We start from the raw sequence: 17,907 nt of genomic DNA on the forward strand, positions 1-17,907 counted from the left end.
CTCTGAAAGTTCGAAGAGCTGAAACATTGCCTAGGTTTACAAATTCTGTTAAATACCTGTAGAATTAAATCAGAGTTATTCAGAATTCAGATAGAGTCTGTGATACTTACCTGAGCCTTTAGTCAAGGTATTTTCTATGTTTGGGACTTTTTTTTAAATGTATAGGTCTGCAAGTCTTTTTTTCTATCATAACTAACTTAATTTAATTAGCATTGATTTGACTCATTTGATGCAAACAAAATACAGATATTATATATTATTAAAGTGGATTCATATACTTAAATGCATCAACAAACAATTAAATGCTTCAATTGTTAGACCCTTGACATTATGGTAATTTAGATTTTTAATTTCTTATAAAACATTGAAAATAGTATGCTAAGTGTCAGACACAAAAGTCTGCATACTGTTTGATATTTCCATTCATAAAAAAAATCCAAATAGACAAATCCATAGAGATAAAACATAGGTGAGTGGTTTCCAAGGGGCCAGGGAGAGAAGGAAATTGAAGTGACTGCTGATGAGTACAGAGTTTCTATTTGGGGTTATGAAACTTCCCTAATTAAGTAGTGTTGATGTCACACAAGTTTGTCAATATACTGAAAAACACTGAATTATATACTTTAAAATTGTGAATTTTATAGTATTTCAATTGTATCAATAGGAAAAAAAGGAGACCTATGAGAAGAGGCAGACTTCTTTGCACAATGTTTTCTTAGCAGCAGGTAGCAGATGGAACTGCCCCAGCATATGTGACCTCAAAAGGAGGGAGCCTGATACAGGTTAGTCAGGGGCGAGGGAATCGGATATTAGAAATCTTAAGATCCTTCTATATTGTCTAGGTGGCTCCAATGAACCTGGACTACTTTGATAATTCAAAGTCATTAACGGAAAATAGCATATCTAGGTTTGAGATTGTAAAAATCAATTTTTTCTGATAAACACATTTGGGAAAAGAGAAACAATTATGAATAAATTAAAATTATATTATAATGTAATATTTTCCTTGAAAATAAACTGAATGCATATGTAATGCATATACAATGCATTAATCTTAGGCTTAGTAAGCAGTGACAGCTCTTTTACAAATATATACTTTTACATTTTAAAACAAAAAATATCAAATAATTGAATAATGTAGGCTAATATAAAGAGCACTGTACTTGTATTTAAAGGCCTGAGTTTTTTGTGTACTTCTTACAGGTTTTATTCATTTTTAAACAAGAACTTGGAAAAAGTATAAACCTAATTGTCTCTGCATAGACTATCCATCCAAGTGCTGAGCATGGAGGAAGATGATCAATCTTAATGATGTCACATACCTCTGAGTGGGAGATAGTCTTTTTGAAAAATTTAGTATTTGCCTATCAATGACTAGCTTTCATATAGCTTCCATTTTCCTTTAAATACAGACATTCCATGTTGGAGCAAACCCTGAGGTTTGCTCTTGTTGGAACACTGTGCTGTCTGAGATTTTCATAAGTTTGCCATTTCAAAAAGCTGAAAGTACTTACGCAAAAACAATGACGACAAAATCCAGCCAGTTCCACGGGTCACGAAGAAAAGTGAATTCTCCTACACAGAAGCCTCTTGCAAGGATTTTTACAAGTGATTCAAAAGTATATATTCCAGTAAAAGTGTACCTAAACACAAGATTCCATTGGGATACTAGATGTGAAAAGAATACAATCATATATATATGTATATAACAACATAACTAAGAATATAGGTCTCAGATCTGCCTAAAAAATTCCTACATTGCTTCTATCAAAAATTCACCAAGACAATTATTTAAAAATACATTCATATAACTATAAAACATACACCCAAGAATAAAATATATGTAACATGTTTAAGAACAGGATGGAGCATCTGACGAGTTCATTCTTCTAGAAAACACTGCAGCATCTAATTTTTCTAATCTGGCAGGTTAATACCATAGAGGAGATAAAGAATGAAAAAAAAGCAAGCATATAACATGGGAAGATAAAGATTCCCCATCTTTATAAATGCAATAACTTCCTAGCAGGAAAAGGAAAGGATGAAATGATAATACCAAAACTATATTAAAATGTACTTATACCCACTTACTCGACATTTTTGGTCCAGTCCGGTGGGTTACTCAAGGTCATAAATATGCAGTTTGTCAGAATAGTGCACATGATGAGCATGCTAAATAAGGTAGCTTAGAATCAAGGAAAAAAAGAGATGACAGTGTGAATTTGAAATATTTGAGGATGACACTTGTTGAAATGCTTACAACTTTTCCTTGGAAAAAAATTCTAAATGAGCTTGTAGACTATTTTGTCTCTTTGAACAAGAGAGTAATAAATAAGAGTAACATATCCTAAAATCTTAATATTGCCACTTTCCCAGTCTTCTTTGAGACCCATGACAAATTATATTAATAATATTGAAATTAATAAACTAAAACCAGAGTCTTTCAAGGTGCAAAAGGTGTAACATCTATATTTCAATAAAATAGCAAAAATCACACCATGAAGTAACACTGGATGTAATTATTTTGAAAAGGATATGAGTGTACTAAAATCTTAATAGATAGTCTTCTTAGAGGACTGAAAGGAGAAAGCATATATAAAGCAGGTGTGGCATTGAAACGGAAGATTGTTTTCCCTTTGTTCAATACTATGAAAGTCTGCAGGAGGAAAAAGAAAACAGGATGAAACTGAGAATCCAAAACATCAATTTTTCACATCAATATCAGCAGTTTACCTTTCTACATGGCAGTGTGATATTGAAGAAACACTGCCATTAGACTCCAGCAATGTGGTTCCAATGTCATCAATGATCTATCAATGTTACCTTGGCCAATGAATTCCAAGTCCATTTCTTCATAGTAAATTTAAAAATTGAGCTATTTGTTAGCATGTATTACTTAGAACTTTCAAAATACTGTATTGTATATTTTTCACGTTCTTTCAACAGTAACAATAACTGGCTACTGAAGTTATTTTAAAGTACAACTTCTTTCCCTTCCATTACATTGCATTTTAAGAAAGACAAATAGAAACTAGCTATCTCTATTATTTTTATCATAAAACCTTGAGAATTTTAATACTTGCTGGCAATTGTCATGGTTAGCAGCACGTGTTCCAAAATATGAGTTCTTTCAAAAAATATTTTCCTAAGTTTAAGGAATGTCAGAGTTGGAAGAATCCTTCCAATCACTGAGTTCAATTTCTTTATTTTAGTTATAATACTAATATTAGCTTTTAAAGGGGACTTAAAAAGGGAATTCCTCACTTACTAACCATGGTAATTTAAAAAATGACATGAATAGAAGCAAATATTCTTGAAATGTTATTGTAGCCATTCCATAACAAGTGTCCTTTTCCATAGCTTTCGTGTTCAGTTAAGAAATAAAAACAAATAGCAGTAACAACAAAATATTAAAACAACCTAAAGCATTGGCTTAGAAATTAGAAAGACAAAGTTCAAATCCTTGCCTCATTTTTTTCCCGTTGGCAGGAAGATGACTTGCGTTATCTGAGAAACACTGATTTTCTAAGTTTTATGTAGGGTTATCAGTAGGTTTCAGGCAATAAGCATTTCTCACCGTATTCGGGAGGTAAGTTTGTGAGTCAGGCTTTTTATTTGAATGTGGCAGTGTTCTCTCAAAAAAACAAACCAGAGTCTATTATTTTCAGGTATCCTTTTATTTCCCTGTTCCCTTTCACTATATCAGTTATATCTAAATACAATTTAATGTAAAATTCACGTTTACATAGAAAATTATTTTAAAATTAATACCTAGTCCTCAAGTACAACCCTTTTTGTCTTAAATCTCAGTACACTGTATTTTTTTAAAAATTATTCATCCATTCTTTCTGCAGTTGTATTTACATGATTTGGCTCTGCCTCCCTGCCCAAATCTCATTTTGAATTGTAATCCCCACGTGTCAGGGGAGGGGCCTGGTGGGAAGAGATTGGATCATGGGGGCGGTTTCCCCAATGCTGTTCTCAGGATAGTGAGTGAGTTCTCACCAGACCTGATGGGTTTAAAAGTGTGGCACTTCCTTCCTCTTTCTCTCCTGAACCATGGAAGATGTACCTTGCTTCCCCTTTGCCTTAAAACATGATTGTAAGTTTCCTGAGGCCTCCTCTGCCATTCAGAACTGTGAGCAAATTAAATCTCTTTTCTTTGTAAATTACCCAGTCTCAGGTAGTTCTTTACAGCAGTGTAAAAATGGACGAATATGGCCAGGCACGGTGGCTCACGCCTGTAATCCCAGCACTTTCGGAGGCCGAGGCGGGCAGATCACAAGGTCAGGAGATCGAGACCATCCTGGTTGACATGGTGAAACCTCGTCTCTACTAAAAATAAAAAGAAAATTAACCGGGCGTGGTGGCGGGCGCCTGTTGTCCCAGCTACTTGAGAGGCTGAGGCCGGAGAATGGCGTGAACCCGGGAGGCGGAGCTTAAAGTGAGCCGAGATCGCCACTGCACTACAGCCTGGGGGACAGAGCAAGACTCTGTCTCCAAAAGAAAAAAGAAAAAAAAAAAAGGAACTAATACTAATACATATGTAGTGAGAAACTATATCATATGGCATGAGTTTTTTATTCAAGGAACTTCCTAGAAAAATGAAAAGAACAAAGTAACTCTACTTAAGGCAAGATGTGACATATCATACAGAAAAATATAAATGGGGAAGAATGAGAGTGAAGAGGGAGCAGGGTTACATGACTGTCAAAATTACCAGGGAGACTTTATCAACCAGATGTCATCTGAACTAACATGAAAAATCACAACCTACTACATTGTCTTGGCAAGATCAAGTTACCTTGTACTTGAAATTTTAATAAAAAGAATTAGGTTGGTGTTTTAAAATTGAAATTAGCAATTTTCATTTGCATTAAAAACTTGTAAGTGATTTTTGGGTCTGCATACACACAAGAGTTAATTATTAGCAGGCAAAAATAGGTATGACTATAACATTTGGCAGATTACTGTGTCATGTCCAAAAAAGTTACGCTAAACAATTATACTAAACAATGTATACTGTGTTATACTAAACATTATACTAAACAATTTTGAAAGATGTAAAAAAAAATTAAAAGTAGTATGCCAATGCCAGAACCCGTTTCAATGTAAAATTTGAAAAAGTACATATTCTGAATATCCTCTCTATATATTTAATTTAACATTCTCGTCATGATATGGTTATTCACTAAATTTCACTAATCTCAATTTAAAATAATTTTTATACAGAAGGAAGTCAACAGAAACCGACCACTGAAGTCAAAATAAACTCACTTTTTTGTCTGCATAGTAGGGGTCCAGGTCCTCCAGGGGCTCTGACACCATGCCGGGAGGAATGTCCCCATAGATGAAGGGCAGCTGTTTGCCAGCTTCCAAGTCGCTGCTTGGCTTTGGGGCTTCTTCATCGTCGTCTTTCTTTTCTTCTTTGGGTTCCTTTGATTTTCTTTCAGCAATGCGTTGTTCAATGAGGGCAAGAGACTGTTTTGTGAAGTGGACAAAGCTCTGAGGTCCTGGGGGAGGCAACGTTGCCATCTTTTCATCCTGTATATTTTAATTCCTCTTCAGCTCCTCACATAAGAGGCCTGGATGGAAACAAAGAAATTAAGACTTAACTATTTGCCTGCCAAGAAAGGCATATTAAAAAATAATAATAACAACATAAACAGATTTTTAGTTTCGACCACAAAAGGTAACATGTTCATAGATTTATCAGCTTGTTAAGGGACTACTATGTGTCAGGCAATGGGCGGGACTTATTTTTCATGCCTTCTAACCATGTTTATACTCAGAAATTTGAAGTTTACACTTCACAGCTTTAAAGGAAAAAATGACAATTTCCTGAATAAATTTTCCTAAATTCTCCTTCTTTTCATCTATATTTACCTTTGGGGCAATTCAACTCAACTTTCCTCTTTTCAAAGTCTTTATGATAATGCCTTTGGTAGCACCACTCTCCGGCATGACGCTGCTTTATCAACTAAACTTATGTAATATTCTAAATCCTTTGCTGTCATTTCAATAATGTTCATAACATCTTGACCAGGAGAAGATTCCATCTCAAGAACCCACTTTCTTTGCTTATCAATCAGAAGCAACTCCTCATCCATTCAAGTTACCGCAAGATTACAGCAATTCAGTCACAATTTTAGGCTCCACCTCTAATTCTAATTCTCTTGCTATTTCCCCCACATCTGCAGTTCTTTTCCTCACTGAAGTCTTAAACCCCTCATAGTCATCCACGAGAGTTGGAATCAACTCATTCCAATTTCCTGTTAATGTTTGTATATTGCCCTCCTCCCACAAATCATTAATGGTCTAATAACATACAGAATGGCGAATCCTTTCCAGAAGTTTTCAATTTACTTTGCCCAGACCCATCAGAGGACTCACTATCTATGGCAGCTATAGTCTTATAAAATGTATTTATTAAATAATAAGACTTAAAAGTTGAAATTACTCTTTGGCCCATAGGCTACAGAATGGATAGGGTTAGCAGACATGAAAATAACATTAATGCCCTTGTACATCTCCATTAGAACTCTTGAGTGACCAGGCACATTGTCAATAGGCAGTGATATTTTGAAAGAAATCTTTTTTTTTTTCCTGAGCTGTAGGTATCAAGAATGGGCCTAAAAATTTAGTGAACCACACTGTAAACAGATATGCTGTCATCTAGGTTTTGTTCTATTTATAGAGCACAGGCAGAGTAGATTTAGTATAATCCTTACGAGATTTTCTGAATAATTAAATAATATAATTATTATTTAATTTTCTGAATAGTTAAGTAACATAATTCTAAGATTTTCTGAATGATAAATAAGCATTTGCTTCAATTTAAAGTCACCAACTGCATTCTCCCCTAACAAGAGAGTCAGCCTATTCTTTGAAGCTTTGAACCCAGGCATTGACTTCTCCTTTCTAGCTATAATATATTCTTCTAGTAGAAGGCTGTTAGACCTATATTGAAAATCTGTTTTTTAATGTAACCACTCTTGTCAATGATCTTAGCTAGATCTTCTGAATAACTTGCTGCATCTTCAGCATCGGCACTTGTTGTTTCACTTTGCACTTTTATGTTATGGCAATGGCTTATTTCCTTCAACCTCATGGAGTACTGTCTGCCAGCTTTGAACTTTTTTTTCAGCTTCTTCACCTCTCAGCCTTCATATAATTGGAGAGTTATGGCCTTGCTCTAGCTTAGGCTTTGGCTTAAGGAAATGTTGTGGCTGGTTTGATCTTCTATCTCAATCACTAAAACTTTTTCTATATTTGCAGTAAGGCTGTTTTGTTTTCTTATCATTCATGTGTTCACTGGAGTAGTACATTTGATTTCCTTCAAGAACGTTTCCTTTGCATTCACAACTTGGCTAAGTATTTAGTGCAAGAGGCTTAGCTTTTGGCCTGTCTTGGCTTTCAACATGCCCTCCTCACTAAGCTTAATCATTTCAGCTTCTGATTTAAAGTGAGAAATGCACAATTCTTCCTTTACTGGAACATTAGGGATGGGGATGGGTTACTAATTGAACTAATTTTAATATTGCTATGTGTCAGGGAACAGGGAAGCCAGAGGAAAGGGAGAGAGATAGTGATGCTGAAACAGAACACATGACATTTAATGATTGTTTGCTGTCTTATGTGGATGTGGTTCATAGCACCCCAAAACAATTACCATAGAAACAACAAAGATCACTGATCATAGATCACCATAACACACATAGTAATAATAAATAATAGCAATTACAAAGTTTGAAATATTGTTAGAATTGCCACAGTGTGACACAGATGCATGAAGTGAGCACACGCTGTTGAAAAAATTATGCTGACAGACTTGCTCAATGCAGGGTTGCCACAAACCTTCAACTTGTAAGAAATGCAGTATCTTGAAGTGCAATGAAGCAAAGCCCCATAAAATGAAGTATGCCTGTATTTTGATGGAAACCAAAGATAAAGTTTTTTAAAGAATGTAGTGAAAAATAAGGGACATTGCATGTACACATTCAAAAGTAGGATGATTCTGAAAGGTAAAGAGTAAGTTATGACTTGGCAATTCCACTACTAGGTACAGACTCAAGGGAATTTAAAACATATGTCCACACAAGAAGGTTTACATGAATGTTCAGCAACATTATTCATAGTAGCCAGAAAGTAAACACAACCTAATTACTCACCAATGAATAAATGGATAAAAATGTGGGATATTCACACACTGAATTAATATTTAGCAATAAAAACAATGAAGTATAGGTACATGTTACAACATGGATGTGATGAAAACTCTGTGAAGGAACACAGAGCCGAAAGGTCACATATTATATGATTCCATCTTATGAAATGTTCAGGGTAGGCAAATCCCCAGAAACTAAATGTAGAGTTCAGAGTCTAGGTGTAATAGGAAGTGACTATTGATGGTTATGTGGTTAAAGAGTATGGGGCTTCTTTGGGAGTGATAAAAATATTCTAAAATTACATAATTATGATGGTTGCATACTTTCCTGAACATACTAAAAACCACTGAGTGGTACACTTTAAAATGGTGATTTTTATGGTATGTAAATTATACCTCAATAAAACTACTATGAATATGCATTAATATTTTTGGATCATAAAATATGTGAAAATTGTCCTCAGAATAGGAAGAGATTTAGTAAAATGGAAACAAATCAATGAATCAAATCAAAGCAGTTGCCACTTGTGCTTTGGGGCTTCCTCAACACTTTTGAAAATCGTAAAGGTGAGAGGTCGGGATAACTTGCCTCACTAGACTTTCAGTGTAGACATAACGTGGCTCTTGAAGAAAAATTGGTTTGAATAACTGGTGTTTTTGTAGATTCTGCATTCAACTGGAGGGTATCACCTCTTTCAAGAATTATTTGAGAAAAATCTAGGTACACAGATGTTGTGAACTCGATGCCCATTACCAGTTCGACTCTTCCAATATTCCTATTCTCCTCTGTCTCTGTCTCCACCGACCCCCATGCACATGCTCAACACCGCTCCAGAATGACTAAAGTTTATACAAAAAGCAGAGGCAACGGGTGGTCAATGCCAGTGGTACCATGCATGGGCAGTATTTCCCTGATCAAGCTAAGTTAAAGGAAGACACTAAGAACCTGCTTAACATCATGGTCTGTGAAATGTAAGTTGAAGAGACCTTGACCAGATTTCATCATCATCCTCTAGTTTGGAGAGGTGAAATTTTCTTTCATTTTACTAGTTTTATAGCTTTGAAGAAGAGCAGCTTTAGTTGGCATCTGAGTTTGCTTGGAAGTTATTGTACAGGGCCAGTGGGGTGGCAAGATGATGGGCTGACAGGGTGACAGAGGGCAACATAAGTAAAAATGGAGCCTCACACTTCACCAACACACACAAAGAATATGCAATGATGAGGGAGGACCTACGTGTGACTACAACTTCTTTCCTCTTCCCTTAGTCTTCTGGATAAACAGGCCACAGGAGTTTTCATCAGTCTGGTATTTAGTTTAAGATTTGAGATTTCTGGTGGAGTAACTATTTAAATGGAAAAATAAAGCTCAAAAATTCTAAAAAAAAGTGACAATGAATACTTATACAATGTGAGAGTAGAGAGGACTCACCAAAGGCACAATCTAAAAAGAAAAAGAATGCTAGATTTAATCTCATAAGAATGAAGGTTTTTAAAAGCGGAAGGCATCCACAAAATAAAAAGAAAAGTACAATACAAATGGCAGATGAAGTGCTTTTTCTTTAATGAATAAAGATATTAAAATAATAGATCTCATAATACAAAATTTAGTAAATAACATAATTACCTAAAAATACAAATGATTAATAAACACTTGTAACTATGTCAATCTCACTAGTAATCAAAGAAATAAATACTCAAATAAACATGGGGAATCAAATTTGGCCTATTACATTAGCAAAGATTTTAACAAAAGTAATAGTGATATTAGAGAGGATATAGGGGAAATCACTGTTGCCTGTCTGGATGACAGTAATAATGTGTACAGACTTTTTGAGGGTAATTTTGTAGTATCTATCAAAAACCTTAAATATGTGAATTCATTTTTATTGCCAAATAATTTTCCTTCTAGGAATTTATTCAAAGACAATAATCTCAGGTGTCCTCTAACATGTATAAAGATATTTACTACAAAGTTTTTATAATATTGAAAAATTATAATCAATCCAAACCCTTAACCTAACAGTAAGGGTTACACTAAAGGAAGAAATGGGTGTATAATGAAATACTGAGCAGCTCTGAAAGAGAGTTTTCAGAGACTATTTAATGAACTAAATGAATTATAAAAATATTATAATGCATAATAAGTGGAATGTAGGTTATACATACAGATAGATATAAATTAATAATAATTTTTAAATGATATTAAATTGAAATTATATACACAATGCATTTAACAAAGGTTAGCCCTAGTTAAGAGATTATGGATTATATTTATGAATTTCTTTATACTTTACTTTTCAAATTTGTACAACGAAAATGTCATGTTTTTCTATCCAGAAGAAAGAAAATATACTTTAAAAAAAATCATTTAAAATTATTTGACCTAATTTTATATAGTTAATGAAATCAATCAATATTTATTCTTGTCACGTTTAATTTACAATTTTGAAAAATATATTGCCACATTTCCACTTTTTATTAACATTATTATGATTGTACCTTCTTTAGAATGAAATCCCAATGTTGCATATAAAGGTAATACTTTTGTTTTCTCATTACTGTCTTACACACTCACCATTAATCTCATATTAGAGAATACTTAGGCAACTACTAAAATTAAAAAATGGATGTGTTTTTCTTGTATCTAAGATTTCCTATAGTTAAAACCAATATGGAAATACTTATTCTGAACTCTTTCTTATTTTCTATGTATGCAAACACACATATATAGATATGTCCTATCTACGTTTATCAATCTATGGATCTATGTCTGTCCAAATATCATATCATGTATTTGTCGATCTAGTATCTGTCTATTTTTCTTCACCTATCTTTCCAGTCAAAGCAATGTCAGCTCCCAGTTCATGACAATGGTCTTATCCCATATGTTTATCACACTCTCTGGACTTCAAATTTCCATTGCAGTAAAAACAAAGATGTACAGTAGGGAAGCATTTAATAATATCACTAAAAACCAGAGGAAGACAAAAAAAGTTTTCATAAATCATAAGATTACCCTAGTGAGGAGATCAAAGCAGAAGCTACAGTCTGGAATACTCATCTGAGAACGTTAGAATTTCTTTCTAGCAAAGAAGTCACAGATTTCTATGAAAAATATGTGATATAGATCAGAAAACAAGTTGATTAATCCATGGATTATTTATTCAATAATGTTGCAGAAAACACTTTCCCACTTCCTTTTCTATATTAAATATGTAGCAGAGTGGTTTATCTCCAAGTTATCACCAAAAGGATAATATCTGCATTAATTAAGGTATCCATGGGTATGGATACCATGGACTCCCAGGGTATCCATGTCCATTTTAGCTAGAATCAGGATGGAGTCAAGGGAAAAGTGATTCCCTTGCCTACTCCTCATCCATACATCCTAAAATGTAGCCTGCTTATCAATACACCATGCATGTACATACATAGAACTTTCAGTCATCCCTCTCTTTCAAGAGAGGATTTATCTGGGAAACAGACCTATATAAAGACTAATGCAAACCTGGCCAACAGCAACCTGGCCTTTCTTCCACAAATATTAATAGATAATCAATAATAAATTGGTAATGAAGGTCTACCAAACATAAAATTGAAAGACTAAGATGAACAGATCAAACTTATAACTTTAGAAAAAAATCAAACAAACATTGGGGGATATTGAGAAGTTAAAGTTAGTATTCCTAGAGAAATTTGAGGAGACGAAGTATCCTTTATTTAAAAAAAAAAAAAAAAAATAGGCTACCAAAAACAACATCAATTCTGGGTAAAGGTAATGCTTTGTGAAAACAAAAATTTCAGTAGAATGCTTGCTGAAAAGGAGGATTCATAATTGTAGTTACCTTTCACTTTACCCAAAAGGTACACTTTACCAGAATGGGGCATAAGTGAACATTCTCAAGTGCTAGAAATGTTCTATACCTTGATCTATGTGATGGTTACATGGGAATATATGTATGTGTAAAAATTCATGGAGTTCTAGATCTTAGATTTTTCTATATCTTTTAGGATAATTTTTAAAATTAAAAAAGTACAAAATAAAACTCAAAATAAAACTTAGAAGAAATAGAATAATCCGTGTTGTTCAACATCAGTCTCAAGAGAGCAGCAAATAGTAGATAGGAAATAATAAACAAAGTAATAGCAGAAAATTCACAGAGAGTCATCAGGCTAAAAGCACAAAAGAAGATCAATTTAAAAGTTCCATTCTTGTGAAAGTTCAGAGCATTAATAATAGAAACAAGATTTTGTAAGCTTCCAAAAATAAGATAACTAACTAAAAAGAATGAAAATTAGATTGCCATTAAAATTTCCTTAGCCATAATTGACACTAGAACACAATCAATGCTTTCGGTGTGAGAGAAAATATTTTGAATCAAATTCTATTATCAGACAACCTGTTATCAAGTGTGATGGCAAACAAATATATTTCTAGATGTAAAAAAAATTCAAAATTTAACTCCTTTTTATCTTTTTTTTTAAGTTACTTTGCATTAAGGTAGAGCAACAACAACAAAGAAAGTACTTCTAAAGCACATAGAATACAAGACTGTTTCGCAAATAGTGTGAATAAAAGCAAAGCAAATTTGTTTCTTCAGAAAGCATAAACAGCTATATTATCCATATAGGAATCAATTCAAAATATGGCATGAACTTGAACAACTGGTAGAATTGAAGCAGAGAGAATCTACTTGAGTTTGATGTGTTCTTCAAGTAGCAGAGGTTGAATGAGAGGTTTAAATTCTTCTCTAGATCAAACCATATTACTTGTTTTAAAATGAAAAATACATAATTATAATTTGCTAAATTGTATGAGTTAATCATCTCACAAATGGGTCAATTACCAAAGCATACATAAAATGTAAGTACAATTATAGAACTTTATTTACACAAATACAAGATCTACACATATATGTGTTAAATATTTTCAGTGCAAAAGTAATGGAATAGCTTACAAAAATTGAGAGGTAAAGGGGGATTAGAGGTGAGGGAAAAGTTGGAGAGCTGACCTGTTATCTTACATTGAAGGCAGTCAGTGCATCCTGGCTAACGTTCAAGTAACAAGAAATAGAGTTTCAGGTATATTCTATTTAAAGGTATAAATCCAACCAATAGAATCTCTTAGAAATAAAAACATAACTGCTTGGAATTTGAGAATGGAGAAGAAAGAGAAAAGTTTATATAAATAAAACAAATTCCTCATTTTCAAATTAGAAAGTTAGACAACATTACATAAGTTGATGAAATAAAAAATGAGACATAATCATATTATTTGGAGATAAAAAGGAAAATATCAGAAAAACTTTTTTAAAAAAAGCAGGAAGTGATTATTCCCCAGAGAATGGCTTTACAGGGATAAAGCAAAAATTGTTTGAATTAGTTACCATGTGCATTTGTTAATTTTGTAATAGTTATTATTATGATTAAAAAGCTGTGAAATAGAAGAAGATATTATACCTCTCTCTTGAGCCAAAGAAACCAACAAGCAGCTGCTTAAGTAGAAACTGTTCTGTCACCTTCACTGGGCTTGCAAAATATGGACTGATTCTACACCTCTCAAACACTGTATATTTAGACACATTATATTGATCTCTTTTGGGTAAATTGGAGACAATTTGCAATTCATTTTATTAATATTTCTTCTTCAAGGGACCATCTGACACACCGCAAACACTCAAAGTTATGGTAAAGATTGTGTCTTCTACTTTCTCTGCTTGGATGAATACTGAACACTTCATTGGGTGCTACCTATGGCTGCCTTGCTGAACGCATGGTTTTCAACAATATCAATCTTCCTGTTATCTGACACCAATTCTTCCATAATGAGCTTTGAGATGTGGGCATTACATGATACTTAATACCAGTAACCCATAACACAAAATTAATGTCTTATTATCTGCTGTTTTCCTAAATACTACTGTTTTAAAATCTCTTTCACTTATGTCAGGTAATATAAAAAATGCAGTTAAGTATCATTTGTCCCTATGGTTGTCAAGAGTGTATATATCAGAATGAAGGTATATTCCACTGTGGCTATTGACCAGGGTATAAAAAAAATCATCTGTGTAACTTAAAAAAATATAGCTGCCAGGGCTTATCTAAGTAATGCTGAAATAAAAGTTTTAGGGAAGAGCGTAAGTACGTCTACTTTTAAAAAGCATAAAATATTAATGCGAACCCTCCATTTGATTATGTTAAATAAAAAACATCAGATGAGTACACATAAATTAATGACCAGGTTTTATTATTCAAAAACAGATAGAAAATTCAATTTAAAAAGTAGAAAAGTTTTTGGATTTTGTTTGGTTTGTGACAATGAATGTAACATACACAACTTTGAAGTTATCCATTTTAAAATTGGAAAGGATAAACATAAATTCCATTCCATAAGCCAGGCACAGTGGCTCGTGCCTGTAATTCCAACATTTTCGGAGGCCAAGGAGGGTGAATCACTTGAGGGCAGGAGTTCAAGAACAGCATGGGCAACACGGTGAAACTCTGTCTCTACAAAAAGTACAAAAATTAGTCGAGCATGGAGCTTTGTGCCTGTAGTCCCAGCTGCTCGAGAGTAGCTAAGGTGGGAGGATCACCTGAGCCTGGGGAGGTTGAGTCTACAGTGAGCCATGATTGCACCGCTGCACTGCAGCTTGGATGACAGAGTGAGACCCTGTCTCAAAATAAATGAATAATAAATAAATAATCAATTCAATAGAAACAACACACATTTTGAACTCCGAATCTCTATTATGTTCAATTAAAGAAAGGAGTTGGAATGAGGGGAAAAACTGAATGAAAAAAACAGAGGTTGAAGGAGAGAAGGAAGATGATAAACCAAAAAGGGTAAGAAAAAGAGGGATAAGAGTATAATAAAAATACCCTCGATCCTTTAGCATACTCCCAGCTATAAGCAAAAAAAAAACGTTCTTCAGTGTTTTAATATTTACTTTTAATTCTCAACATTTTAAGCATCATTCATGTCACTTATATTACTTCATTCCAATTATCTTTGGATAATTGGCAAAATCTTTATTTTTATTTTTTGGTATCTCTTATTCTCTCCAAGTTCTTTTGAGGCATGCAGTGCTCCTCCCCAGAGTTTTGCTCATATTCATCCCTCATCCTCCAAACCTGTCAGCTCTAAAGCGTCCTCAGACAACCTGTTGTTAAGCAATAAGCAAGAAGAAGGAAGAACTATTGATGCTGTAAAATAATCAAGAGTTACATTAGGTCTTTCCCAGTGTTTATTTTAAAATGCTGATCTTCCAACTTTCAGGAATGTATAACAACATTCAAAAAGAAAGGACAAAGATACTAAAAGAAATAGATTTATTTTATCAGCCTAATAACTAAAAATTTGTATTACTTTATGAAACCCTACTTAGAAAACATGTTTTAAAAAATAAATTTTCATTTTATATGAGTTTGTATAGTTTCTTCTTAATTTGGAGCTTTTGGAAATCTTTAATATACAGCTCAATTTCCATTTGATCCAATGTAAAATGAATAAAATCCTTCAGCAACAGTTATAGTATATATCATGAAGTGTGCTTCTATTCAGTACAGAACAATTCACACTGGTTTCAGTGGCTCACAGCTCAATAATCATCCCGGCCTTTCCCATTACAATTTGTGCTCCACATTTTAGAGCTGTTGACCCTGTGGAGATGACATAATCTATCTGAGCCTAAGATTCCTAGTTTGAAAAATTGAGTTAATAATCATGCTCCGAAGAGTGGTTTAGATTGTGATGGTTAACTGTATATAAAGTGCTTAACAGGAAGAGTTTTCCACATAATGAACATGTATACATGGAGCTTGTAAGATTATTAACTTGTCTCATCCTTTTATTTTAATTCATTGCTTCGGATAATTTCATCATCCTTCCATAATTAAAAATATATTAATTATATTAAATGAGGATATTTCCATGTATAGGAATGTATTAGCCTTTTAAACATGAAACATTCCATACGTGCATGTAATATTAAACAGAGATTTAGTTTAGAGTAGTGAGTCAAAGACAAGTCCGGGAGCTAGAAAGTCTGGGTTTTGAATGTTGGATTCACTAATTACTAGCTAAGTGATCTTGGACATCCCAGTTAAGCAACTTTTCTGATTCTAAGAATGTTGAGGCATTTAGGACATTAGTTATTTTGTAAAATGTAATTTTAAACAATACAAAAGTATCCCTAGAATGAATGTTGATTGCTCAAAGGACTGGGTGTTGCAAAAATTCCCTTCTTAAGAAAATTCCCACCATATCACCTCTGTTGTTTTGAACTTTATATGAAGACTTGCAAAATATTTTTTAATTAGACAAAGTTATGTGGCTCAGGAACTATCATTAAGACTTTTTTTCTTTTTTATTCATTGAATATTGCTGAACAGGGTCAAAAACAAACAACACTTGGTTTATCTTCTGAGAAACATTTAAATATCACTAATGTAGTCTCTGAACAGAATACAAGAATGATCCCTTCCTTCAAGCAAAGAAATATTACAATCTCTCCAGAGTTTTAGAGACTCTGTGTGCCTGGTATGGCTCTGAACATTCTATTTGGAAAATAGTATTCTTGAAGTCAAATACTGGAAGCAGACATCAGGAAAATTATTTGGGGGACTTCCTTTCATCCCCAAGTTTCTATGAAAACCCTTCACAATCTATAGGTTGAGGTGGGAAGTGGGTTTCCCTAGGTGTTCACAGTAAAAATTGTAAATCCCCTAAAAATCACTGAAGGAAACACCAACACTAATTTTTACCTAATAACTAAAAGGGAAAAATGTGAGTTATGCCCATTATATTAGACTGGGAAAGGTCTCAGCGGCCTCTATTACCTTCTTGGCCACATAACAGGTTCTAAGTACTCTAAACTGCAGTTCCCAAATGATTTATTAGTGTCAGAGTGCCAACTCTATTGTGGCTCGGGTAGAGTATGTGCATATTATGTCCATATAACTTTGTAATGTGTTGTGCTTTTGTAATAATTAATGTTTATCTTATATATGAAAGCTATGTTTATTTAAGAGAATAAGTTATTCTCTTAAAAATATCTCCCAGATAATTCCTTTAAAGAGTAGGTTTCCTTTGATAACTTTTGACATTTCTTGTAGAAAGCAAGTAGTGTTTAATTTTTTGTTTCTTTAATCATGATTAGAGGGACTATGATACCATATTTTCTTATTTCAAGGAGCAGGAAAATACTACACGCTACACGTTCACAACTCTATAATTTCAGGCTGTGTTTTGCATTCCATCACTGTGCCTCTTACCTGTAAATAACTTGTATCCTATATCGATAAAATTACAAAAATTAGCCAGGCGTGGTGGCGGGCGCTTGCAATCTCAGCTACTCAGTAGGCCGAGACAGGAGAATTACTTGAACCCAGGAGGCGGAGGTTGCAGTGAGCCGAGATTGTGCTACTGTACTCCAGCCTGAGCCACAGAGCGGGACTCAATCTCAAAATAAATAAATAAATTGATTTATTTATTTTAGATTGGTCCAATTAATCATTTTGAAGATCTGCCAAAATCTGAATGAGATTGAGTCAGTATAAATTATTTAAGACAGTGGACAAATGTAAAGATAAATAAAAAATACATTTTTATTGATGCTAACTGTTGCCAAATGAAACACTGCTTTGAAAATGTCACTTCTCGGCCGGGCGCGGTGGCTCAAGCCTGTAATCCCAGCACTTTGGGAGGCCGAGACGGGTGGATCCCGAGGTCAGGAGATCGA

At 33.7% G+C, this 17,907-nt stretch overlaps 1 protein-coding gene across 2 annotated transcripts in view; it reads right to left on the bottom strand.

Moving 5' to 3' along the window:
* The window catches only part of SCN9A (sodium voltage-gated channel alpha subunit 9), a 184,549-nt gene that overhangs the window by 109,410 nt on the left and 57,232 nt on the right, over nt 1–17,907 (bottom strand). For both annotated transcript variants that reach the window (XM_023188138.2, XM_023188137.2), the window contains exons 2-6: nt 5,278–5,585; nt 2,538–2,656; nt 2,092–2,181; nt 1,515–1,643; nt 1–56 (exon numbers count right to left, since the gene is read on the bottom strand). The exon at nt 1–56 is cut by the window's left edge and continues 36 nt beyond it. In XM_023188138.2, coding sequence (XP_023043906.1) covers nt 1–56; nt 1,515–1,643; nt 2,092–2,181; nt 2,538–2,656; nt 5,278–5,535 — 652 coding nt within the window. In that variant the 5' untranslated portion in view covers nt 5,536–5,585. The remainder of the gene's footprint in view (nt 57–1,514; nt 1,644–2,091; nt 2,182–2,537; nt 2,657–5,277; nt 5,586–17,907) is intronic.

The sequence above is a fragment of the Piliocolobus tephrosceles genome, chromosome 11 (assembly GCF_002776525.5).
Source record: "Piliocolobus tephrosceles isolate RC106 chromosome 11, ASM277652v3, whole genome shotgun sequence".
Lineage (NCBI taxonomy): Eukaryota > Metazoa > Chordata > Mammalia > Primates > Cercopithecidae > Piliocolobus > Piliocolobus tephrosceles.